Here is a 27912-nt window from a genome sequence, read left to right as displayed (position 1 = left end):
GAACCCCTCTGCTCTGCTCTCGTGAGACCCCACCTGGAGCAATGCCTTCAGCTCTGAGGCCCCCAGCACAAGAAGGATATGGATGTATTAGAATGAGTCCAGAGGAGGCCACAGAGTTGATGAAGGGTCTGGAGCACCCTTCCTACGAAGACAGGCTGAGGGAGTTGGGGTTGTTCAGCCTGGAGAAGAGAAGGCTCCGGGCAGACCTTACAGCGGCCTCCCAGTACCTAAAGGGGGCCTACAGGAAAGCTGGGGAGGGACTCTTTGTCAGGGCGTGTGGTGACAGGACAAGGAGAAATGGTCTCAAACTAAAAGAGGGCAGATTTATATCAGACATAAGGAAGAAATTATTTCCTATGAGGGCGGTGAGGCAGTGGCACAGGTTGCCCAGAGAAGCTGTGGATGCCCCATCCCTGGAGGTGCTCAAGGCCAGGCTGGATGGGGCTTTGGGCAACCTGGTGTGGTGGGAGGTGTCCCTGCCCATGGCAGGGGGGTTGGAACCAGGTGATCTTTAAGGTCTCTTTCAACCCACATTATTCTGTGATTCTATGTTGCCAATATCTAGAGTTGCATGATGAGGCAGAGAAACATAAAGAATACTGGAAGGAAACAATTCACCTTTTTCTAGAAGAAAAAACAGGACAAAAGTGTGTAAGTGTACATCATACATTTATTACTGAACAACTCTCTCAACTCCAAAAGTGGGCACAGGGATTAAAAATAAAAATTCATTGCACTACCTAGTAAAGCATTACTAGTAACTCTCATAAAAAATGTACAAATTTTGTTAAAAATTTATCAAGCCTTCAAATGATTTGGTTACAGATATTTATAATACATTTAAAACTACACATTAAATGATACAATAGAGTATGATTTAAAGAAAACACTTGACAAAATATGATTCCAACAAAACCCATAAGCTTTCAGAATCATTAGCAAATCTGAAACACAAGTAGCAAAATGAGGTAACAATGTACCAAAGGAAAAAAACACAGCTTTTATAAAGGCCCAAAGATAACTCAGTCGAAAATGTGTTTTCTGTAAGTAAAATTAAAAAGGTTGATAACTGTCATCCCCTGTATTACATGACGTGTTAACAGCTGTGAAATCACATTCAAGAGACCGTATAAAACGGCATACAACAAAAGGCTTTTTTTTTTGTAAAGAAAGCCACAAAATGAGACGTTGGAATTATCTATAGGCCTTGATATCCACCAAAATGTCAAATTTAATTGACAGTTTATGCCAAAAACACAGCAGTGCCATTATGATAAAGCAAACTTTTTTTTTTTTTTTTTTTTTGAGAAGAAGGAGACAGGTGATGGCAGGAAGGGAATGAACATAAGAAATGTCTTGCTGGATGCTGGTGCTGCCAGGCACCATGGCAGGCTGTGAAATTACACACAAACGTGCATAACACATGGCAGTTAACAGCTGAGCATGAATCCCCCTCCCTTGACAGCCGCAACATAGAGGACTTGGTTGTAGCTCGTCTGAGCTGATCCAGAACATATGCATGTGTGCTGTTTGTACACACTAACCACAGGAAGCAAGTCCACACACATCTGCAAGAGTCCCATGCAAACGAAAGAACCATTCCAGAAGAGACGAGCCGTAAGAGTGCAACAATTCACTTCAGAATTTTACCAAGCTAGACCCTCCATCTCAATCTCCCACTGCCTCACATAGTTTCACTGGGGAAAAAGGCATGTTACACATCAAGGTTTCTCAATTCCAGAAAGAGGACTACTTTCCCTTGGCCTCAGAAGAATGGTTCTTGCTCACTATGCATTTGTATCTAGCTTAGAAAAAGTGCCCTCTTTCCATGCTTCAAACTGAATACTGAACATAGTAGTGTTAGTTATGGTTAAATCTGTACACATAGAAACTTTTCTTTTACAGCTATATAAAAGAGCCTAAGTTTTGTAAGACATGTGGCATATGCTTTTTTTTTTTTAAACATGATTTCATTTGTTAAAAAAATAAATTTTACTATATGTAATTTAACCTGCTAGGTGTTATTGTGAAAAACCTACTCTTTAACTCCTCTGGAAGAGAGAAGAAATTCTAACATTTTGAATTTGATCTAACAGCATATTTTTGTTTAGTTAGTGTTCTTAGGTATGAATAGGAATGGAAAGACTCAGTGTTTTTGAGAACTACCTGCAAAACTAAATGGAAGCAAGATCATCTGAAACAGGGCAAAACTGTGCTTTTATTTCATTTGCACCACGAGTTGTGACTGGTCTGTAGAATACTCAAAGAGGGCAAGCAGCACGGAGAACATGTAACACTGTCTGAAATTATAACTGACACTAAAGCACAGCAGCATACAAAAACTTCAGAAGTGATAAAGAATAAACTTAAAGCTGAGACTGGCAGCAAGTAACAGCAACACTGCTAACTGTGCCACTTGTGCTGCTGCAACCAAAGTAATGACACTGAACTTAGAAGCATTTTGATGTAAAAAGTGCATCCTTTGAATAACTATGGTATACGTGGACCTAAATATTTTCGTGAAACATCTTGAAGATGTTAACAGACTGAAATGTTATAAATGAAACTAATTTCTTCGAAAGCACAGAGAAAATACTATTCAGAAAACAGTTGAATAGAGGTTGCCTCCTGTTTAACAGCACTTTCTTCTGGAAGGTGTTCCCATTTTATCCTACAGTGGAGCACTCTGGAAACTCGATTGCAAAAACCAAGGGAGTTCCTTCTTCATATTACACTCATCACGTAAATAAGGAGGGACAAGAAGCAGCATCAGGGCAACTGAATTCTGCAATGAGTGACCAAAAACCACCCTCTTTTGTGATGCAATGAAAAAAAATCAGAAGTTCTACTTCTCTGTGAAAATGCTAAAAATTTTATTTTATTCATGAAGTTGCAGGAATAAAATTGTAACCTCTTACAAGTTATTTTAATTGTATACAAACTCCCTAGTAAATGACAAAGAATGTGTATGATTAAAGCCAATGTTTAAAAGCTAAAAGATTACACGTACTTAGCAAGTACAATGGTGAAAAATGAAGAGCTGTTGCACAAGACCCTCAGCGTCCTTTCTGCTTCCTTTCATGAAAGAAGCACATAACCGCAGCATCTTCAGAACTTAACTCTAATCTGAAATCAACCGAATGCAATTATAACCCAGCTAGAAAAACTGAAAGGGAGAACAGAAACACACTGATATTCAAATTAATAATTCAAAATGTTAATATTGCTAAATGATTTGTGCGATATTGCAACTTTACAGTGATAAAATAACTTGTAAATCAGCAATTTAAAAATCTGGACTTTGTAACATATGCTAGTAAAACAAGGTTACTCATGTGTGAACAATCACTCTTTTGTGGTACATGCTTAAAGCCTCCAATGAAGGGGAAGCATAACCGCTTGTTTGAATAGTAGGTAGAAAGGTCTTTATACCTCTAAGTATGTTGGGGAGGAAATACTAAATGTCTGTAATTGCTGCACCCATCACATTCAGTGTGCAACTGCAAACACAAGGAAAGAAACCAGTGTACAGTACTAGTACTGTTTAAATAACACACAAGATTATACATTGCAGCATAATTAATACTACACACATACGTTCTCAGTACATGCTGGTATATAGGTTCTCAAACACACATGCACGCTCGGTCACAAGCACGCTTCACACATCCTCTCACTGACAAACACACGTTCACACCACTCATTCCCACTCACAGTATCTGAAGGCTCTATATAAGGTAGATTGCTATATTGTTTGGAGCTACCACTTTTTTTTCTTTTTATTTTATATAAAAGCACATGCTTAAAGATCACGTCCACAGTAATCTCGCAGCAACACTCGGAATGATCACACAAAAACCAGGGAATGTTAGTGCACACACAGAATTAAGCTAAAGAAAAAAATCTTTGGAGTTCCAATCACACTGTTAGTATAACAATCCCGTAACTGTGAAGACTAGTTTTAAGCTTTTTAATTGATTAAGTCACACAGTGCAAAGTAAGGTCCATTGAACCTTTTGTGGAAAGGGAAAGGCTGGAAGCCACATGGGTAAGTTCGATAGATAGTTCATATATACACGTGACCAGGAACATCCAAACCAGATTTGTGCTCTTAGATTGGTCATTCTGAATCACGATGCACTTCTGAAGCATCAGCTCGACAAATTGGGCAGGTACGATTTGCCTGTAAAACCAGAAACAAAAAAGGGTTTATTTTACTGACAAATACACTGTTAATGAGTACATGACACAGAACATCCGTGATGACAAGGTTGCTACTTTCAGCACTGAAGAATACTCAAAAGCAATGAAGAAGAGACGACAAAGTGTGTTTATGCCCTTTTTAAGTTTCCTTTGTTACTTTAGAGTTGTCCATCTGTCAATTCAAAATTATGTTTACAAAAGTAAAAAAAAAAAAATGGGCTTTTTATCTTAAGAGATAGAGGAAAACAGCAAACTGGGCTTTACCTATGCGATGGTGGTTATATTAATGTAGACTTACAGTCATGGTATATTGCAATCAGATGGGTGCAACTTAGAAGTTGTACTGTGTGTTGCAGAGGAACCCAGCAAAACCAAACAAGCCACAGTGGGCCAGAAATAAATGCCCTATATGAAGGTGTCATGCTGTCACAAGCTCTACTGATCAGGGATCACTACTCTTTACACTCTCCTTATCCAGTTATTCTCACAGAAACCCATCATATAGAGTTGGTCAAAGCAAAGCAGGGAAAAACAGAAAGGGTTCTAGTATGAAAATACATAAAAAATAATAATAAAAAGAAGGAAGATGACCTGGCTAAACAGGTATTAAACTTCAAAGCCCAAGTAACATACAGAAAAGCAGGTGTAAGTTTATCCCTTAACTAAAGCACTCACTGAAAATACGTATCCTGCAACTTTCACAACTTCTTTAAAATGTTAACACAGATGAAATGTAACATTCTTTGGGTTACCGGGACTATTTCTGTCTTTATTTCCTCTTTTTAAGTAAAGGTATAATTTCATTTAAAGAAAGTAAGAGGAAACACCCCCCCAAAAATGTTATATTTATGGCAAACATTTACTTTACAAAGGGCAGAGGGAAGGTAATCTAGTTACCAGATTCTGTATTTCTAATTCCTAAAACAACAGGACCAGCCACTGTCAACTCCACATTTTTCAAAGGTAGACAAACTTTTTAGTGAAAACAAAACTGACAGCATGAAGAAACATGGCTCCTCAGGTCACAGTTCCAACATCACTGCTGCACACTTCAAATCCAAGCTATAAGTGCCAATGTAGCATGTTATTACTGTAAAACATTTCTTACTAATGTCAGTTAAAATGAAACACATTTTTTTTCTGTCAATTACTTCTGTTGTTATTGATGTATAGTTTATACCACAGTTAATATTGCTTTATAGTTTTGTTAAAGCATGAACTCGAGAATCATTTCAAAAGTTATTCCTTGCTCTTTCTTGAAGAGCATTCCTTGAAGAGCATTCCTTGAAGACAATGCCATCAATTGGTCACTACTTTGCATTACTCTACATACAGTTCAGCTAACATAATTTCTAAAATAAAAAAGGTGTGTTCTTTAAAATTCAATGGATTAATAAATCAAGGGGTAATTACCAAGATAAATAATGAAGTATATACCATTTGCAGCATGAAACAGAGCATTCGGCAGGAATATTACTAAGTAAAATTTCTTGACAGAATCTGCAGAAACAAACCCACTGTGTCAGGACAAAACAAGTAGCCATGCACACTGAAGCACTGCTTTTTAAGCAACTTTTCAAGATTCTACTAGAAGATCCATTTAAAATTTAGTTGCATTCTTGTCTTTCTTAAAATTCACTTCCCTTCCTGACATTTAAAGAGACTTTTAGGTGCAAAGAGAGGCATACGGTAGTCACTCCTTCAGCCAAGCCAACTTTCTGTACTGTAAAAGAGAGTTGCACCATGAATTAACCACTTTAGTTGTGATTGATAGAAATTTGTAGCTAAAGTGAACTGCATTTAGAGCAATTAATCTGTAATGTCACTAGAATTCTCTGACAACCACTGCACTTCTTTAGTGTTAATCAATCAGAACGAAGGGAAAATATGTAATATTTAGTTTGTCTTTTCTCATATATAATACTGCGTTTCCTATCAGACTGTTAAACATAAAATCAAGTTTTCCTTGCCACCTGGACCTAAATCCTAAAAGTGAAGATGGATCATATTTTCAAGCTGTCCTTTGGAATGATGATTAAACTTTACCTTACAAAAGAAAAGATTTCTCATGTATTCATATTTGACCAAAGGATTTAGGATATTAAGAAATAACCAAATACTGTAAAATATGAGAGTTGACAATATTATGAAAAGAAAAAGGATTATCTTGTTAATTCTATTTCCTCTGCTCTTACCCAAGTATTTCCTCTGCTCTTTCACAAGTATTTAGCCTTGCTTAACCAGAGAAATATAACCAGAAGCAGGCGACATAACGCACTTTAAAAGAACATTTCCTCTTGCTTGCTCACACTATATGAAGAGGTGGCACTATACACAGCATTATTTCCACAGGGCAGATCAAAGCTTTCATGTATAGACAAGTCACAAAACTTGCCTTGACACTTTATTTGCTCCACCATCATCAGGCAATGGAATAAGGATTTATTCTCTTTCAATTATCACATTGGATCACTATGTCTTTACAACTTTCACTAACAAAATGAAGCTTAAAAGAATCAACTTGACTCTGGAGCTCCAGATCAATACGAAATATTCCTAGACAGCACATATTTTCTTCAAAGAAAAAAGATTAATCCAGTAAGAAAGAGGGATACCTTTTTTTTTTTTTTCCAGTCAAGGCTAAACAGACAAGGTTAAAAAATTGAAGTTTTGTAGTTTTTACTTATTTATTTACCCTTTAGGACCATTTTTTTTTTTTTTAATATTTAAAGTACTAATTGCTAAGCTTTTTACCTTCCTTTGGAAAATTTATCAACACAACGTTGGCTGGATGCTGTGAATTATGTAGATGTGGACATAATCATACTATTACCATATTCAGAGATTTGTCAAATGTATAAAAAATGGAGATAAGCAAAAAATTACAACCCAAAATACCTTTCTGTTATCCTCACACAGCAGATGGTTGCTGCTTTACCTGTAACCTATTTATTTATATTAAAATAAGCTGACATTATAGAGGTAATTTGTTCTGGTTTGCAAGGCAAAATCACCTTTATTTGACACAGCATCTTCACGGATGCTCCATGAAACTAAACCTACACATATTGCTTCAGCAACCTTCCACCAGGGTGCTTTATTCTTGCTAGGTCATTTTGCATCCAGCTTTGGGATATGTTATGCAAATACAAACCATTTTTTGTAGGTATGCTTGCACCTCGTTTACATTTAGATTGTATTTCTTTCACCTTATTCACCCATCTAGGTGACGCTCTTATGCTCATAGAGTTTTCCTACGATATAACAACCTTTAGAATATACCACACTCAGACCTCTTAGAAAATACATGGTTCCTAAGCTGGGACAGGAGCATCAAGCAAAGCTATTTCACCATTACTACAGTAAATCTAAGATTTTGAAAATAAAGGCTAATGTAAGCTTGCTTTTTCCCATTTGCTGGTCTGAATTCAATTGCCAGTTCATTACCAGTTAGAAGTACTACATATAACGCTAGAACTGCCATAGAGTCCCCAAAAAGCTTCATTTAAGTTAATTTCCTGGCTCTTGAGACCAATAGCATGCAATAAGGGGCACAAGAGCAGGACAAGCTGGCATTCAACTTCCCTGACGTATTTTCCTAACTCCCAGCAATTTGCAGATCAGGATCTCCATGAATCACGGGTGATTTTTTGCACTAATAGCCTGGGAAGAGCTTTCTTTTTAAAATCTTTATAGCCATTTTAACCTATTTAAGCTTTTAGCATCCTCTGTCTCACATGCTGTCCAATGATCCTAGTTCTGTTCCTCATAAAACAGACTGACTGCTATCCACGACTACTTTGTTAACTCCACAAATTACTTAAGTTTTATGCACTGAAAAGACTTTAAAAATGCGGTATTAACACTTCCTGAGCACCAAGAGGAATAGGGGGACACTGGAGAACACCACTTTCATATAAATTATCTACTTAATTAGCAGTTACCGAATGAAATACAATACATCTGTGTGTGTGTGCGTGTTTTTTTTAATTTGAAGATAAAACAAACAGATGTTTATATTCCTCTTGCTTATTCTCAGGTATGTACATGAATTCAGGTACCAAAGGACAACAGTTCTTCTGAAAGTTAGCTGAAAGAAGGCAGTCAATATTAACTTGATTATTCATTTTCCTCAGCAAGTATTTTAGCGTATACCAAAGACATATATTTTATTGCCTTTAGGAAGACAAAAAGGAAAGGGCTTGTACTTTCTATTTTTTTTTTTTATTTTAGTCCTCTAGGGACTGCTTCCAATATACTTTTTTAATATGCAATCATTGCAGTTTCAAATGTTCTATAAAGATTACACAAAGATTAAAATAAAGCTGAATAGAAGAAAATACAGAAAAAAGGTGAGACGTTAGGATACTTTGTTGGCAATATACCTGGCTAATGCGGCTTGTACAAATGTCTGCGTATCGTCTACTTATTTGTATCTCCTGTTCTTCATACCTTCTATATAGCTGTTATTTTCTGTCATCTTATTGAGCTGTCCTGATTCTAGACCCTTTTATTTTTTCCTCAAATTGTCTTGAAAGTGTATATCATAATTATGTAAAACCATAACTATGGTTAAGTTTTATTCACATATATTGTAATTCTATATATACATGCACACACATATATGTACACACACAATACACTCAATGTCCTCTAAAACCTAACGTTGATAGCAAAGCAGAGAGGGAGGGTATTAATATTTACTCTTTGCTACAAAGGTTATTGAAACTAGTTAATCTCACCATAGTTAGGGAAATTCTAATTTGTACTTTGAAGTCTGTTGACATTTCTACCATAAATATTAGAAACATGAAGCAAGAGATGAAATGAAGCAGAACAGTGAAATAAATCCCAAAATAATAATCACTCCTCCTCAAAATCCCTATATAATGAATTCTCTATAAGATGATTTTACCTTTAGCCATTTATCGACACACTTGGCATGGAACTCGTGGTTACAGGGTAAGACTCTAAGTAGCTGCCTTGACTCAAAATCACACATGCACACCACACACCTGAAAAAAAGACATCAAAGCTTAAATGTATCTGTTATTTGAGAACACAGAATATACATTCCACACACAACCTTGCAGGTATGACTGCAACACAGTAGCTTCTACAGTTATCTGTATTTGTGGTTGAAGATGTGTAATGCACCAAGGTAAACTGGGAACTCTCTTATTTTGTGCTTTTACATCACAAAGCAAGTGCTGCTTCTCACAGGAGTCAACAAATCCAATTCATAGAACAGATGTTTCACCAAAATTTAAAATGGCGGAGACGATTATTTATGAAGTTCACTCAAAAAAAAATTCTACTGTTTTGAATATGACTGCTTTTAGCTCTTCTGATGTAGCTGAGGCTGCAATCTAAATAAATAAAATACAAGCATATAGATCGTGTTCACTCCCTACTGACACTGAAGTTGAACTGAGGGGCACAGCCACCAGAATACCAAAGAAAAAACTTCTTGCAATTAATTTGTTACTGAGTCACTTTAAATACCTTTTTATCTATAGTGCTCTTTCCACTTAGTTGTGCAGATCTTGCAGACAGAGTAAGTTAATGGATTTTAAAAATAAGAAAATGCACTCCTAAACCACGGACTAAACTCTATCAGAAGCACTTGAAACTTCAACACGTGAAGCTATTTTAACACAGGCCAAAATCCAAACTGACAATGTTATTTTAGATTCTAGGATGCTGAATCCTAGAACACCCTTCCTTCACTTAGAATTTTTTAAATGTGAAGAACTAAATAGAAACAATTCTAAATAATGTGAGGCTACATAGACATTTTACAGTGAAGTTACAGAGTATTTGATTTGGAAAACAATCTAAGAAAAAAATGGTTACTGATATGACTGCTTTTAGCTCTTCTGGTGTAGTTGAGGCTGCAATCTAAATAGTCAAATACAGACACATAAATTGCATAACCTTGAAAGACACAAATGTACTTACAATGTCTGTTCTGACTGATGGTTGTTTGGATTGAACCTGTAGGATGGGAGCTGTTCAATGTCTGCCTTTGTCAGTCCTCGTGGTTTGGCCTCTCCCAGACGTTCTGCCAGATTCAGCAGTGCCTGGAAAATAAGGAAATCAGGTATTAAAAATTCTGTTTAAACAAGCTCTGGTTCTGCTACAGGTGGAGGGGCCATTATATGTCACTATACAACCTGGTAGCACAAATCACACTCTTAAAAGATGTTTAGAACCCTTAGCTCTCCCCTACAAAACAAACATCGTGGGAAGTCCTGTCCAACAACACCTTTCAACCACCTTTCTGAACTAAGTGAAATGTTCTCTTCGGGATTTCAAAATCCAGGGCCAAACTTCAAAATGCTACTCTGGTTGCACAGCTTGGTGTGTATTTTGCTTCTGAAAGATCCCTTCATGCCATTATGAAATTAATAGTGTAGGTAAACAGAAAAAAAAAGTCAACAAATTTGCTTCCTAAGAATATACTACAATTCTAGTCCTCTGAAGGAAACCAAGAACTCCACATGAACTGGCAATGTGCGCTTGCAACCATATCCTAGGCTGCACCAAGAGCAGCATGGCCAACAGGGTGAGGGAAGTGATTTTCCCCCCTACTCTGCTCTCTTGAGACCCCCACCTGGAGCACTGTGTTCCACCCTGGGGCCTCCAGCACAAAAAGGACAGGGAAGTACTACAGTGAGTCCAGAGGGCGGTCACAAACATGATCAAGGGGCTGCAGCAGCTCTCTTATGAAAAGAAGCTGAGAGAGTTGGGGTTGTTCAGCCTGGAGAAGAGAAAGCTCCGGGCAGACCTTACAGCAGCCTTCCAGTGCCTAAAGGGGGCCTACAGGAAAGCTGGGGAGGGACTCTTTGTCAGGGGGTGTGGTGACAGGTCAAGGGGCAATGGTTTTAAATAACAAAAAGGTAGATTTAGACTAGATATTAGGAAAAAACTCTTTACTATGAGAGTGGTGAGGCACTGGCACAGGTTGCCCAGAGAAGCTGTGGATGCCCCATCCCTGAAGGTGTTCAAGGCCAGGCTGGATGGGGCTCTGGGCAACCTGGTGTGGTGGGAGGTGTCCCTGCCCATGGCAGGGAAGTTGGAACCAGGTCATCTTTAAGGTCTCTTCCAACCCAAACCATTCTGTGATTCTGTGATTTATGAATGTAAAGGAACAGCTTCTGATTCCTGCTCCACAACATGGGCTAGATGAACTGGGAGATGGAGACTTTATAATAAATCTGGAAAATGAGAGCATACCATCAAAGTTCAAATACTTTGTTGTTGAATTTTATGTTCACTTTCTATGAGTCAAGCTTTGCAACTAAGAGCCTCTCGTGTAATTAATTTTGCACTTTGTCATGTATGTAACTTGCACTCCCTTCCAAGGGACCTGGGAAAAATACCACTATAATCTTAACAGAGAACTGATGCCCAAAAAAGTTAAGAGTTGGTGAAAGCTGCAAAACAGTACTGATCACAAGCAGATTTCTAATACTGCCAAACCTACGGGGCAATTTCTTAGAAACAAGATGATGCTTCTTCTGAACTAGCACAGAAGTTACGACAGAAGCGCTCGCTGTTCAGCTGACGATGGTGTACTGCTACTACACAGAGGAGCACTGGAGAAGAGATGCAAAAGTAAGGGTTTTTGAAGGAGGAATCTTTAAAGAGAATCCAAAGGGAATCAGATAGTTTCAGAACCAGCAAAGGCACACCAGCTTGAATTGCCTCACAACTACCTAGGATATTACAGAGGGTTATGCATCTCTAGATGTGAATTCCTGTACCGTCCCAAGCATCAAGAAGAAAAGCCACTGAAGCAGTTTTACAAATGTTACACTTAGATCAATTAATCCTACAATATTAACACTATTCTGCAGTTATGTACATAAGAACACTAACTTTTCTTTTGAATGTACTTTCTTGTTTGATATTTAAAATCATTTATCATTCAAAAGAAGAAGAGTAGCATGTAGAACAGAAAGGCTGAACAATTTAATGATTACTAGTTTGGAAGGGTGTTTTCTGGGAAAGAGCAACTGGTAAAAGGTAAAGCTAAGCACTTCAGATATCCAGTACTGCAAACAGATATGAAAGGATGGCTTCCGGATTCTGTCTTCACGGTTATTATATTTATTTGAAAGGCAAAACCAGGATAAAAAGCAAAATATAATGCAATTTTATGTATCGCTTGATCTAAATCTATTCTTTAAATGTAGTCATAGTTTGCGCACCAACCTCGTAGTTTTCTACCTCTCCATCTTCCACATCCAACTCAAAGCTGAAAGCCGGTCCAACTGCAGGTGGCACTGGAAGCATTGATCTACCATGAGAGCAAACAATGATAAGGCTCAGCATCTTGCTGAAGGAAGGCACAAAAACATATGGCATAGGTAAAGCTATCTTATTTATTCCTCTCAAAATGTCAAGTTCTCAGAACTGATAAAAATGTTAAGTGTGAAATCAAGAATATACATTTGAAATGAAAGGATCAAGGGAAAAGCTAATTCTGCCAATTTTCGATATTGCCAGTGCTGCCTTTTTAATTGCATGCATGTCTTAACTGATACTTACAATAATGCTTAGCATTACCACCAATATGAATCTCTTGATTATCACACATTACGGAGAGCTAATACTGACATTGCATTCATAGTCCAGACTTAAACAATATTTTATTTCTTTAAATGTATAAAATATAAAAAATAATCAGGAACCCTAAATTCTCCTAACTCCCCAACACAAAATTCTTGAAGCTTATATATATTTTTTAAAGTCTACAATACACAATGAAGATAATTAGGATACGCTACTGATGAACTTCCATATTGAAGTCATCTTTATGGAGAGTTCAGAAACAAGAGGTACAGACACAAAAGTATGTTGTACAAAATCCTTCACTTATATTTTCTCTTCTGCGAGTGTGTATGTTATTCTGAACAGGCTGAAAACTTTACACAGGAACAGAACTTTTCCTGCTCTTTGGTGCAGCCTATGCCTGTTCTCTGGTAGAGTGCAAGCATGAAGACTGCAGATTCCCGTTGAGAGGACTGGTTAACTCACTTCATTAAACCTACATGGAAGAAAATGTACTTGGAACTTACAGCACATAAGGTAGTAGGCTAGGATGGTATGGGTGTGGTGGTATTGCCTGCTGCGATCGGTATCTGCTGCGCCCTGTGAGTCTTCGAGGCATAAACGGTGGGTACGGCTACAAGAGAGAAGAAAGTAAGTGTCATTTGAAACTTGTGGAACCGGAACTTTGAGGTTATGGAGTCTCACTCCTAGGAAATATTCAACAGCTGCCTGGACACGGTGCTGGGCAATGCTAGGTGTCCCCGACTGAGGACGGGGGGCTGGACCACAGGACCTGAGAGGCCTTTTCCAACCCCAACCACTCTGTTATCCCGTGATTCAACATGTGGTTTTCTTAATCATGAAATAAAATTATATCTGAATATCAAAATCCATTTTCAATAAAGTGTTATTCAAAAAATCCAGCTATTGCTCAAGTCCAAAAATCTAAGCCTCTCTTACAACAATTTGAAATAGTAATTCCTACCAGGAACAAATTCATACCATTCCATGTTAAAAAAGTAGTAACATGTAACAGGAATCCTGGCAAGACCTTTAGTGCTCAGTCCACATGTAGGCTGGTTTGGGAAACCAGTCAGGACTTGAACTAGTGACTTGCTTCAAGCCTCATGCTATTATGCAGGCTTGTGCACAAGTGGTAGAGTGAAGAAGACTTAAAAAATCTTAAAATAAAACCTTTAAAGATCTGTAGCTGTTATCTTCATTAATTCTTTGGTCAGCATACTGCTTTAATGCCTGCTATGGGGCACCGCCACAATGCACTACAGCAAAATCTCTAAGCAGGATTTAAAAAAGTAGTGGCATATAATTACATTTAAAGAGGGGCTGAAAAGCTTTAAACTGTACTTGTGGAGTTAAATTAGTACAATTTCTGCATCTGGACCATGCCTAAGAGATGGTCAAGCCTACAAGCCTACAGCTTCAATTTCCATGGATAAAACAGGGCTTCAACATCATATTTTTTCATTCGCATGCCAAGCTCTTCACTTAAATATTTATGTTTACAGTACCATTGTTCAAAATTCCTTGTTTTACCTACTAAAATGGGAACATACATGGTAGAAATTTTCCATTTAATAGTAAATTATATTTTCCCAGAAATATTCAAAGTACTAAAAAATTCTGGTAATTTTTAAAATGGAAATTCACATACCATTATTGAATTCGAATTTGAAGGCCTTGAGGCATTTATTTTTTTGGAACTAAGAGCACTCAAAATCTTCAGTAAAAAGTATTCCTTCTTTCATGTTTGAAACTTAAGAACATACAGAAGACCAACACCACCAGCAATTTAGCTAAAAATTCTTAAATTTACAATGGAGACATAACGAATAGATAGCCACAGACTTACATATAAACACAATATAAAAACCAGGGTCTTTTTCTTGCAACTAAGATCCCAAACTAGACGGAGTAAATACTAGCTTTACTGCTCTGTGAATTCTGCAATTCAGAAATATCATTATAATGTGCTGTGTTCAGTTTTCAGTTCACTGATTGAAAGAGAATCAGGGATGCAGCCATTCCACCATAACTTTTAAAAAGAGAACATTAATGACCACTTGAAAAATACCAAGCTTTTCTGAAAATCATTTTGAACCACTGGAGAAATTTTATAAATATTTAAGATTGCTTTATAAAACATTGTACAATTACTCATAATAAACCTTTATTCCACCCCTCAGCTGTATGCAACCCAGAACGAAAACACCAGAGAGGAAAAATCATATATATTCTGCAAAAAACATGCTGTTTTCTATCTACTTTTAATGAGTGAACATGGAAATCAAGAAAAACTCACTCCAATCAAAATTTTTTTGATGTGAATAAAATCCAAGCAATTTACCTAAGTTTTTAAAAGTGTCTTTGAAAGTGTCTCATAGTGAGTGAAAATTTCATTGAAAATGTTTTCAACTTCAGTTTAAACTATGTTGCTTGATTTCAAAAGACTAATAAAGCAAAGTTAGCAGTGTGTTCTGTAGGTACAGGTCCTAAAATTTCATTCTTATGTAAAGGTTTAAGTGACAATGTGCTTCTAAAACCTTCCGATGACTTGATGCACAGGTCAAAATTGAAAAAAAAATCCATCTAGTCTTGTCTTGCAGTTATTTCTTCAAGCATTACACAGGTGGGAAAGGCTTTTTTCAAACAAAACAACGTAGCGAACTGAAGTGCGCCACAAAGACCGTAAAGGCAGCACACACACCGGACGTAGCTTAACTGCAAAGCACAAATTTCAGTGCAGATCTTAACCCAGACCAGGTTTCATTTTTTTTTTGTGCTGCTGCAGCTGAACTGCTTGTAGTCCTCTAGACAGGTGGCTTAAAGCAACCTTGGCTGTTCCTGTAATACGGAAGTCTGCAGTATGGAAGCACTCTATATAATTGTTTGTGGGCACATCACGAACACTCTGGAGAAGAACTATTTTTAAAGCATTCTAGTTTTTCTGACTTGTAGAAACTCACAGTATAGATGAAGAATTAGCTGTAAGGTAACTGACAAGAGCTTTTCAAAATCACACGAACTAGTTTCTGCAGTGGAAGTCCTGGGCTGTGTGGTAATATGATATGTTTTCAAAGTAACTGCTATCACTCTCTCTCTGCAGATAATGTTGTCAGAAATCGTTTACTGGTATCAACACATAAGTTATCCTTAACTTGATTAAAATGAGCTTAAAGAAAACACCACAGCTGCAGCTTTAGCCATTAATGGACAACAGCAAGAAGTGCTACTTTTTGACAAAATGTACTACAGAATTGAGAACAAGACAGTCAGCGCAGCATGAATGAATGAGTATGTCATGCAGAAAACAATACTTACAACACCAAATGACACCTCCTGGTGTAAAGGATCATGGGTTAAGAATTGGAGAGGAGCTGAGGGAGGCAATGTTGGTGGATGGGCTGAGGGAGAATACGTAAAACCTCCTACAGGAAGATGTTCACCAAGCAGTTCTACTTCATTTTCTATCCTTTGAAGTGGCTAAAAAAAAAATAAAAAAAATCTTTGCTGTGGTAATAGATGCAATTTTTCCCCACTAAAGAACTGAAATCCCAGATGCATACTCTGCACTGCTGCGGCCAATTTTGTGGGATAAAAAAAATTACAAGTACTCACTTTCACAGAATATGAACAATTCCTGTGTCATTAACACTACCAAAAAGCAAAGACGGCACTACACATTTGATATAAATTCACCTTTTCCAGCTAGCCATGCTTATTGACCAGGAATTTATGCGATCTAGCAAATACAGGAGTGGTTGTAATTTTCTGTCTCTTGCATTTTGCGGGACAAATATTTGCTCTCCTTCTTGCCAGGCTGCTCTCACTGTAAAACTATGCGAAAGAAAAAAATAAACAACCAAAGACGAGAACTGAAATTGTGTCAAGACAATCTGAAAAGAGGAGAGTGAACATGGTGACTTTAATGATATTAAGCTGTGAATGATATTCAGTAATCAAGCAGGTGCTTTCCTAGGAGGATTACGCAAGAAGTCCTATCCAGAACACAGTCCAGTGGTTTCAGAACCTTAAGATTCCAGTTCAGTATTGTAATTTAGTCATTTGCAGTACATCCACCAGGCCCAACAGTTCTGAAAAAATTCCCAGAAGTTGTCACTGCTTCATTAACACACCTTTCTGTTCCTGATGCTAAATTCCACCATTTTGAGAAATTCAGCTTACGAATCCCATCTTGTGGCAGCAAAGGAAAACTCTGCTTCCTTCTTATGTAGACCAAGCGTTAAATTCAATGTACTCTTAAAGCACTAAGATACAAGCTTTTTGCCAGACCTGAAGATTGGCAGGCAGACCTGGTCAATGACCTAAGTAAGAAATCCAAGCTAAAACCAAAGTTCATACATTTTCTAAAGGAGTCTTCTAAAGATTGCCACTGAAAAATGCATTTTTCCGGCTGTTCTCCCATCATCGTAACAAAGCTGTTACAACGGTTAGCCACACCTGAGATACGGCATGGATAGGTCTCAGCAACATTTGTAATTAATGAAACTCTTTCTGCATTAGTGGAATATTGGCATCTTCTGGTCAGAGGGGCAAACAAATGGATGGGAGTATACTGATAGTCCCACAGTACAAGCTGTACGCCAGCAGTAAAAATCTAGCTTCTCTCCCCAAATCCAGAACAGGGTCACATTTTCCTATATTTGCATAGTCTCTATCACTAAGCCAAGCCTGCATAAGCAAAAAGTGCCAACAACTTCTGTAAGTGAAAAAAAAAAAGAAAAAGAGAAAGAAAGAGACTGTAGGCTCCCGAATATAACTGGAAGCCCTAAGGTCATCATGTTCTAGCAAAACCACTGGTCATTTAAAAATTAACTGATAAGTAATACAGGGGAAGCATTTAATAAGAGTAACATTCCATCCTTTCTTATCTCTCTGCTAAACCTTTCTCTACTTCTAAGTAATGTAGACCACTACTGCTCTACACAGCTTCCTGTGGATTCTCTCTGGCTTCCTGGAAAAGAAACACCTGAAGGAACTGTTGGTAAAGAAGATACACATCTTTTTGATGAACAGTAAAGGCCCATGGAGAAACAGCACAGACAACAGCTGATGAAATCTGAAGATAAACAGGGTGAATTTTTAAATTATTTTTTCATCTTCACACTAAGTAGTTATAGACTTGCTAAGGAAGTATCAGGGCAAAAACCTGTTACTTTAAACAAAATCCACCTGTTTCCTGAATAAGGTATCAGCACTATTTGCCCATTCAGCCATACCAATCCTAAGGAGAGAGGGTAAGAAGCATTACTTACCGACCGTGACTGCTGTGCTTGGAAAGGAACAAACTGTCCTGGAGGAGGCAAGTGAGGAGGGTGGTGTGGAGAGAGATGAGGAGGATGCAAAAGGAATGGGTCACTAGAAATGAGGGGTGGAAATGCTGCGTACGGTACTGGTAGGTGCTGGACCGAACATGCCTGAAGCATCTGAAATAAAATGAAAACAACACATTTTTGTCTCTAGCACAAACACTCCCTATAGAACAATCCATGCTTATCATGGAAAGATGTCATAAAAAGAAAGTAGTTCTCTTGCCTCCTTGGAAGGACCTCCAAAACACACATAAATAGTAACTCATTCAAATACACAATGATCAGTAACTAGCACTCTGCAGGCTCTAGAAATACCATAGTGTGACATCTGCTAGGTGCAATTTAGCTCTTACTTCTTGTGAGGTCAGTGGGATTTTCAATACTCAGTATTAGACAAACTCCTAAGTAAAAAGTGGATATATTTACCCTGCTAACTTTTTCTCATGTTTTACCTTCAAAATGGCATCCGAAAGCAAAAGCGTTCCAAACATTTTAAGCTGTAGATGTAGCTGAGGCACTCCCAGACATCAAACTGTGTCTTAAAACACGTGGCCTTATATATTAAGAATAATGAATAAGCTCTGCTCGGTTCTGCACTTTGACGGGGGCTTTATGCTCTGAAGCAGGTGAGATACACCGACTGTAGGAAGTAGCCCTTGTTCTCTCGTCTTTGCAATTACTCATATGAAAGCAACTTTGGGCACTGAAGTTTGAACACAGAAATGATGAAGGCGCTGCAGGGCGGCATGAATGCGCTTCACGGAAGAGTTCAGTTTTATTTCCATTTCTAAACATGGAGAGGATCAAGAAAATCTTCATTCTCTTTTTTCCTGATCTTTGAACTGTTATCAGAATGTTAGGTATTTCTGTTGCATTTTTAGCCATTAAAAGAGCAATTAATAATACATTTGCTAGCTGTAAAACAACAGGTACCTTTGTTTTGTATAAACAAAGATGGTTATTAAGACAATTTTAAATTTAAAACTCTACCACCCTACTTGCAAAGCCTATAGAATTATACAAAGTCATGTAGAGGACACAGTTCTGATCTCTCACTTTTTCATTAGAGTCTTGTGTCACACAACATATACTGAACACGCTGACTATAATGGCAAAATGGTAGAGAGATCTAGTTTAAGATACGATTATAGTAGTAAAGGTGGAATGACCACTTTATTTACTATGTACTGTCATCACCAAACACACGTTTAGATGCACACAAACAGTATCAGATTATTTTGTTTTTCTTAAATGCTGACTATTCTTTCAGTTACTACTTTGTTTTATAAACAGTAAATACCATTGAGAAATGTTTCTACTGCTAAAACACAATTGTTGTTACAGTTTACTGCATTGAAAACTGTTCTCCAAAATAGCTAAAGATAAATTTGCAGGTACAACATGACAACTCTTTAAAACAGGAAGTACTTTGGAGAATACTGCAAAATAGGTTTCACCCCAAGACTCTGTACAGTAACGATTAGCTGCAGGATATGTTACTGCAGTATCTGCAACACATGTTGGGAAGGATCTGTGCTATGCTCACTGAAATTTTTAAGTAAGAGCAAATGAGATTTCATGTCTTTCCACTTGAAAGATCACACAAATTATTTGTTTATTCATTCAGACTTTTGGAAAACTTCTGCTGTTTGAACTTAAGCTTCTGTAAGTTTTAGAACTGATGAAAATATTTTAGATGACAGTTGTTTATTTTATAGTTACATATATACTGAATTGCGCTAATTTTGTGAAAGCAACAAAATGATACCGCAAAGTCCACAGGTGAAGTCAGAGGGAGCAAGGTGATATGCTAGAGAGCAGTAATGCCCCCCCAAATGTACTTTTATAGTCTGGGGAAACTGGATGACAGGAACCATGTGAAGTTCAATGAAGGCAAGATATGAAGTCTGGTGCTGGGACAGAATAACCTCACGGAGCAGGACATTTTGAGAGGGGCTGCAGAGTGGATGTACAAGAAAAAAAAAAACATTAGTTCTAGTGGATGGTTCTGTGTCTGGTTTTGGCCTTCTCAGTACCAAAACCAGACACTGACATCCTGAAATGGGTCCACTGAAAAACAACATGACGACAAGGAGCCTTGATCACACTGCATAAAAGAAGAGGCTGCAGAACTGGATTTGTTCTGCCTTAAGAAGAGAAAACTACGTAATGACCTTAATACTGCCTTCATCTACTTCATAAGAATGGGTACCTGACTTCCTCAAGGGGCACAGTAAATGGACAAAAAACAACAGAACCACGTTGCAGCCAAGGAAATTCCAATCAGATACACAGAGGCAGCTATTTACTGTAAGGACATACTAACGCTGGGGCAGATGCTCAGAACAATTGTGCAATCTCCATCCTCGGAAACTGGCGACCAGCAGATCATCTCCAGAGCCCTGTTGTAACTTATATTATTACTCGATTCTGTGACTTAACAGAAGAAAGTGTAAAGTCTGCCTGCTGACATTACATAATTTCAACCTTGATTAATTCCTTATGTTCATCCATCCTGTCAACACACCTGATTAAGTGCTTACTGTCTCTCATGGGGATAAATGGCACCTGGACAACCTGAGTGCACATCACCCTCACTCTTCAACAAGCAGCTTAAACAAAGAAATAGGTGGTCACATCACAGGTTTTGTTTCAGTGCCACAGACTAGTTCATGTTCTCTGGTCACAGAACATGCAACAAAGGAAAAGCTAAGTTACACACTGCTAGGAAATGCACAGTTGGCAGATGTTGGCAACGTATATATCAACTTTATAAGTAGTTACTGGACACTGAATATATAGTTTTTATGTATGATATTGCAGATTTATACCAGAAAAGGGTTAAAAAAATAGTTGTGACTCTTCCAGCAAGGTTCTACAACCTTCATTTGTACAGCTAAAACTTCTTGGGTGTACCTGTTTCATTTGTTCAGCCCTGGCATCTGTTAGCCCTTAAAGGTGAAATTTCTACAGAATGGCATAGCATGGGAATGCTATGAACTAGAAAGTAGTATCTATCAGTTGATATCTGAATATTGCTGAGAAAATAGTTCATACGCTTTCAAGTTCCAAGTTGGTAAGTCAATCAAGGCACTTTATTTCACTCCCAGAAAGGCTGAGAGACATCATTATTAAAGAATATTTTGATTTTTGTGAGAGCATTCTAGATAGAAGAGCCCTTCTCAGCTTTTACTGATCATTCAGGATCTTACTACTTCTCAGAAGAAAAGTAAGTTTGGAATATCAGACCTTCTTTGTGTATAACCAATCCACGAAAGAGGTCTCTATAAAATAAGACTTTTTTCCTGGTTAGTTAACTAATAAAAGTCTTAGAAGTGTTCCTCTTAAAATGTGAAAGTACACAAAACAGCTGTTGGTATGAAATCAGCTCATGAAACAGCACGTCACTAGAACTAAAAGCCATCAGGACTTTACACTAAAAACAGTCATGCACTACTAAGCTGGTAGGTAAGCAACATACATATGCTTACCAGTTTAAGGCCTGCATTGCTATGCCACTACAATTTAGCACTTGGAAAAAAATAATGTCATTTTCCAGTGTAATTAAAGATTACAGTGTAAAGATTTCCAGTGTAATTAAAGATTACACAGATGTGGAGGCTCCAAGGTGCAATTCTTCTGTTTAAGACTGAAGCTGGTGTAAACTAAAGAAGCCCACTTACAGGGGGAGGTACACTGCAAACTGGAAGGTGCTGTCCACTGAAAACCACTGAGCACCCTGGGACCTGCTGTGCGCTGCAGGCTGGGATGTGCTGGCCTGTGCAAAGTGGTATCCCGTGTGGAGCCACCGTTGTCACTGTATATGAGACAGGAACTGTGCCCTGATGGATCTGCAGCAAAAATAAAATAAAAAAAAAGTTGAAATAACTTAATTACTGTAAACTCTTAACAGTATTGTACAGCATGCTGAGTAAGTTAACAAGCTTTTACCTACTTATCAGGAAAAATTATACTCACAATGAAGGTCTACAAAAGGAGGCACAAGCCTGTAATTCCTGTTCTTTCAAATACTCTTCTCACTGGAATACTACTCACTGATCAGCAGTTTCTGGGCAGGGTGAAGAGGGATCTCTCAGTTTAAAATGTTAAAACTTCCAAGGCTCTTATTTTGTTCTGGTTTGTTTGTTTAACACCAAATAAGAAATCTCTGATGCTCTTGAAAAAACCGAAAAGCCTTAGTGTCATGGAGCATGGATTCACAGAAAGTAGTTATTTCAGAGAAGCTCCTTCTCGTTCTGCTAAAACAGAACTCACTCATGGGAACTTAACAGGCAAGAACAGCTCATCAGGAAGGTGAGAATGATTAAATTAAAAGACAGCTAATTTACTGAACTGGTAGTGTACAGTTAGACACAGAGGCCAAAACAAGAACATGGATCAATGAATGGAACTTAAAGCCTCAACAAGTGCATCATTGATGACAGAAACCACTCTCAGGAGAGACACTGAATTTGACCTGGTTCTGGCTCAGGTACAAAAATTAGGCATACAGTGTAATGCTGGGTGCGATTCAGAAATGCTCAGAATAAGAATAAAAAACGACCTCTTAAAATGGTTCTGTCTCTGAAGTATAAAACATCACCATGGAAGACCTCAGTTAGTCTGGAAACACTGACATCTGATCACAGATGGTGCTTGGAAGGTACAGGCAGTGGGATGGAACAACTGCTTATCCAGGCTTGTCATGATGTAATCTTGCAACACAAAGCAAGAGCATGTTTTGAATTTTTAAGATGCTGCAGCAGTCCAGTTGTTCATCAAAACGCTAGGTTGTGAGATGGCTAGAATGGTGGTTAGCTTCCACCCTTGCACTTGGTCCCAAATGCAAATACTTCCTCACTGAGCACTGCTCTGCAGATGTAGTACAACGCAGCAGTTGCATGCAGCTGCGCTGAATGCAGGTAACGCTTTCAAGCAGGGCAGTTAAGAGTTGCATGCGTGTGCAGTTTGAGAAGCGGACGTCCAGATAACTAGTTCATGACTGTGTAGCAACTAATGCACTTGTTCTGCAGCTTGCTGATTTGAACAAGAAACGTTACATCAGTAAGTCAGCTTCTTTTATAGGTCTTCAATTATGAACTCTGTACCAATTCCTGTCTCAGGAATTATTTGCTTTCTGGACCAACCACAGATCTCAGTTTTTCATGTAATTTAAGGAGTTGATTAGGTTTGGACAACTAATTTGGTTATGTGACAATACTGTCATGTTTTCTACTGTTATGTTCACAACCAATTATTCGCATCGTGAATTCTACTTCTGAATAATTTATATAAAAAACTTACAGACTCCTGTGCTAAGGAGAGGTACTTCATGTGAAATAGAACACATTCTTGATTATCATCTTACATCTTAATCACGTTAAATTAACTTCAGAAGCAAGAGAACTGCATTTCAAAGGCGGGCCGGAGGCCTATAGCACTACGTCAATATGTGCATTGTAAAATTGTTAACTTTCAATCTTCTTTACTAACACTCTGGACTTTTTATTTCCCCACTGCCACCGCAGCACTTTAAACACCAATAATAGTACACAACAAAAACAACTTGTAAGAGGGCAAACAGAATTTAGTGATAACGTGACTTTCATAGCCAGCTAATTTGGGGTGGAGAGGGATCTTAAGATTTGGGAAAAAAAGATATCTGTGACATTTGCTTGTTTGTACCCTGAAACTCTTACCTGATCATGAATGTCAACCATCACTGCATTTTGCTGTGGTGGGTGAGCAGCTGGGTGCAACATACGAGGAGATACATTCGGAGGGTGAAAGGCTCGGGGCTCTTCTATTGCTTGCTGTTGTCCATAGGAGAGATGGTGATAGTTTTCATCTTGGCTAATGGAATTATGTCGAGACAGGCGATCTCTCCTTGTTCTCTGACGTCGAACAGGAGGACTGGAAACACATTAAAAAGATTAGAGATCATATAAATGCCATAATCCCTTCCTATTAACTAAAACCACGTGAAAATCAAGTATCAAGAAAAAAAAAAAACTTGAAAATTTTACTGGAACACAATCGGAACGCAATTTCTTACCAACAAACTTGCCAAGAACTTTAGAGCTGACACTTATCTCAGTGTAGACGTGCTTAATAGAGCATAGCTTAATGCTGTAAAGGAAACCTGGAGAACTCCAATATAAATATTAACCTGCTAGAAAGATGACAGTTGGATTGCCAGGACAAGTGCTCAAATGACAGCAAACTTCAGGAGATTTCTGTGCATTTATTCTAGGCAAAAATCCCTAACTGTATGATTACAGATTTCCCTAGGTTCCTTGCTCCAGCCACACCACAGAATGGTTGCTCACTTAGCGAGACAGACAAAGCAGTAGACTCCTCTGGAGAAACATGATTTTTTCAGCTCTCATACGTTCACCAAATAACTGAATGACTCAGAGGCGTCTCTTTGGCATACACCAGGAAATTGTGATTGCAGTAATCGTTCTTTTGCAGTGTAGAGAACGGCAGTGTAAATAGACCACAGCATCTACTTCATTTGAGTAACTCATTTACATGTGTGGGATTTGATAATATAATCTTATATAATTACACGTATGTTATGAGCAGAACTGCTACTATCTTGAGCCAAAACTTCTGTAAATCAGAAACCAGCAGCTCAGGCTCAACACTCAGAAAATCAGGCACACACAAGTAACAAATTCACGATTAGAGGTTTTGACTGAGAGACTTCTCATTTGTTTGGAAGGGGAAAGAACTGAATCATAGAATTATGTAGGTTGGAAAAGACCTCTAAGATCATCAAGCCCAACTGCTAACCTAGCACAGCCAAGACTACTGCTAAACCATGTCCCTAAGCACCGCATCAACACGTCTTTTGAATACCTCCAGTACTAGTACATCCCTGGAAGTACAAGACCATCCCACCATCCCCCAATACTTCCAATATGTACCTTCCAATCTCCATGACACACAAATTGCATGCCCCAGTGGCAACAGCAAAGTAAAGCTACATGGCACAAAATGGTTTCCCAGAACAAGCTGAAGGAGCCAAAATGCAGCAAAGAAACAGAAGGGGCTGCAACCGCTAGAGCACATCCTCTCCAAGAGTGTCAAAGAGAATGTAATATGCTTCACTCACTATTCCTTTCCTATTACCAAATAAAACTAAAACAAATTGGCAAATCGGCAAAACAAAGCCTGCTCAAGCCAAGTCCAACTTTTTTGCTGAGTGAAACTGATGTACTCCAGGAAAAGGGGAGCATAATACCGGTTATTCAGATGATACTGTAAGTAAACGATACCATGTCTTAAGCTGCTATTTTTCTGCCCTACTTCATACAGACGTTATGCCATTACTGTCTTAAAACTGAAATAAATGGTCATTCACTTCAGGTCAGACAGAAGGCCTGATGCTGAATTATAATACAGCGGAAAAAAAAAAGCATAGCCCTCATTCTCTTCACAAATTAACATGTCAGAACACATAAAGCATGTTTTATTCTCAGCACTGAGGACGTCAATTTACAGTTCAATGTATTTGTATGTCTTAATCACAGTTTCTTTTCTGAAAAGTTTTTTCCGCTTTCCATCTCTGTATTGCTATTAAAATACACATATAATTTTCTCATTAGATAAAACTGGTATATATTATTTCTAACCACATAACTGATTAACACTTACTGCAAAAGATATTTTTTTTTGTGAACTGAAGTTGCTTTACAGTTATTTCCTGCTACAAAACATAAATGCTCTAAATAAATATTTTAACATAATACGTGTGTGCAACGTATGTGTTTTGAAAATTCTGTAGTAACAGAGAAAAGCTATCAATGGCAACCCCAGTGCTTTGGAAGAACAATTACAGAAATTCTCTGACACCAGGACTTAGACAAGGTAGCTTCTCATAATTGCTCTTTGTTAAATGTTAAATGGTGTACGTTTACTTTTTTATGGACTCAGAATTATGAGAAAGCACAGCCAGGAAAAGCTTGCATGACTTCTGGAGTAATTTTTTATTTTTTTTAAACAAATGGATAAACATTATCTGGAAAAAAATAAAAACAGTATTTTTCCTATGCAGAATAATAAAGAAACTACAGGTTTCATTCAGCAAAATTCAGTGCATCCAGATACACAGCTCTACATGCTTCCAAAGTTACTGGCAAGCACTTCAGATGAATAATCAACACAGGGATCTAAACTATTACTGAACATTGGTAATGAACTTGTGCTTTAAAGCCCTTTGAAAGTAACCACATAAAAACCTCTGTTTCTACATGCGAAGTATAAACGTGATAAATGCCCAACCGAAACAAAAAGGCAGAATGGAAGCAGTGAAAAAAATGCAGGAGTTAGACTCCCAGGTAGGAAGAACCATCAAAAGGTGTCCGTAACTGCTAAGTCTTGATGTTAGTATTCTCTAACAAGGGAGATTTCTTTGCACTAGCACATTCTCAAATGCCTTTACTCAGTTCAGTACTACCTTCGAGATGAGCAGGAAAGGAAAACTAGATGAAAGGAGAGGCACAGCAATGGTACAGATCTCCCCATTTTGCAGTGACTGGCAAAGACAAATTGAAATGGCCTTCTGTTTCATATAGGCACGCACTACACTTCTACATTCACAGTTTATCTGCACTATACTTATCTGGACAAAAACAGCATCTTCCTTCTGCAAATTCATAGCAGGAGGCCACTTTTCTAAATATGATATTTATTGCTTACTATGAATCTAAACAAAAACAAAAACAAAAAAATAAAACCCAAAATTAAATTAGGGTTCTGTTGTGCTAGACATGGTACAAAATCGCGGATACAAAGAGACAGGGTCTAAACAGCAACCCAGGTTAAGGAAAAAAATCCGGATGATAATAAAAACCAGCAGAGATTCAGCCTGTGCTGACTGACAGGAGTGAATCAATAGGGCAGAAGAGTTAGTAGTGGTTACATCGGGTCAGAGTGATGTCCACCAACACACACTTCAGAGGTTTAGTTTGCGCTAGTCTGTTCCCTTGAACTGAATGACCATTTGCAACTGCAGTGATGCAACCTTTCAGCTCATCTTCATCTGCAAAGAGTCTAGTTTATTAACTCTGAGACCACTCAGAGTGGGAACACAGGAAAGAAAGCAGGAAGACCAGGCAATTTGCTTTAAAAGCAAATGCATAATCACAACTAAAGCTTTAACAACAGATGCACTCACAATGATCATAAGGAATCAAACTTTGACCCATGAGAGTGTTTACTACCTCCGGTATGGCTCCAGGGCATTCTAAGACTCAGAAAGACTCCTACAAAACAGAGGCTTGTGTGTGCCATTCTCCCTAACAATCCTGTTCTAGGAGGGGAGGTTGGGTGCAGTACCATTATGAAAATAAGCTACAGTCAGCTGCAATTCAACAGTGCGCACAAAATAAAATATGCCCTGCTCAAAGGCAGGGGAGCAGAGCGCTGAAACATTCAAATGCCTCTCATTAGAACAAAAGCAGGTGTTACCCCAGAACAGGGTAACTAACTTGCTTCAAACAACCCTTGCCTGATCATGGTTGACAAACTTGATAGATGGAATCAGAATAAAAACAGTTATATACATATATACTATGTGTATACATATTAAGTCTGATATTTTACATTCATGAAAAAGTGGGTTCTTCAATTTTAGTAGAAAATAAGCTACAGTATTTCTCAGAAACAAAGGAAGGACAGTGATTTATAATTTGCATTAGGTGACCCAGCATTTCTGAGCCAAATTTCAAGGCAGCGAAAGCTTGTCTTTTGGATAGCTAAAGTAAAGTGAAGGAACCAGTTCAACCTTGCC

At 37.9% G+C, this 27912-nt stretch overlaps 1 protein-coding gene across 4 annotated transcripts in view; it reads right to left on the bottom strand.

Annotated features, from left to right (window-relative positions):
• Window positions 1-650: 650 nt before the first annotated feature.
• RNF38 (ring finger protein 38) overlaps window positions 651-27912 on the bottom strand; it is a 125675-nt gene continuing 98413 nt past the window's right edge. For all 4 annotated transcript variants that reach the window (XM_066987642.1, XM_013197529.3, XM_066987643.1 and 1 more), the window contains 9 exons: window positions 23813-24026; window positions 21797-21964; window positions 18057-18227; window positions 16102-16263; window positions 13290-13396; window positions 12424-12508; window positions 10165-10286; window positions 9119-9218; window positions 651-4183 (listed from right to left, as the gene is read on the bottom strand). In XM_066987642.1, the coding sequence (XP_066843743.1) occupies window positions 4121-4183; window positions 9119-9218; window positions 10165-10286; window positions 12424-12508; window positions 13290-13396; window positions 16102-16263; window positions 18057-18227; window positions 21797-21964; window positions 23813-24026 (1192 nt within the window). In that variant the 3' untranslated portion in view covers window positions 651-4120. The remainder of the gene's footprint in view (window positions 4184-9118; window positions 9219-10164; window positions 10287-12423; window positions 12509-13289; window positions 13397-16101; window positions 16264-18056; window positions 18228-21796; window positions 21965-23812; window positions 24027-27912) is intronic.

Source organism: Anser cygnoides, chromosome Z, assembly GCF_040182565.1.
Source record: "Anser cygnoides isolate HZ-2024a breed goose chromosome Z, Taihu_goose_T2T_genome, whole genome shotgun sequence".
NCBI lineage: Eukaryota > Metazoa > Chordata > Aves > Anseriformes > Anatidae > Anser > Anser cygnoides.
This window is presented reverse-complemented; position numbering and strand designations above follow the sequence as displayed.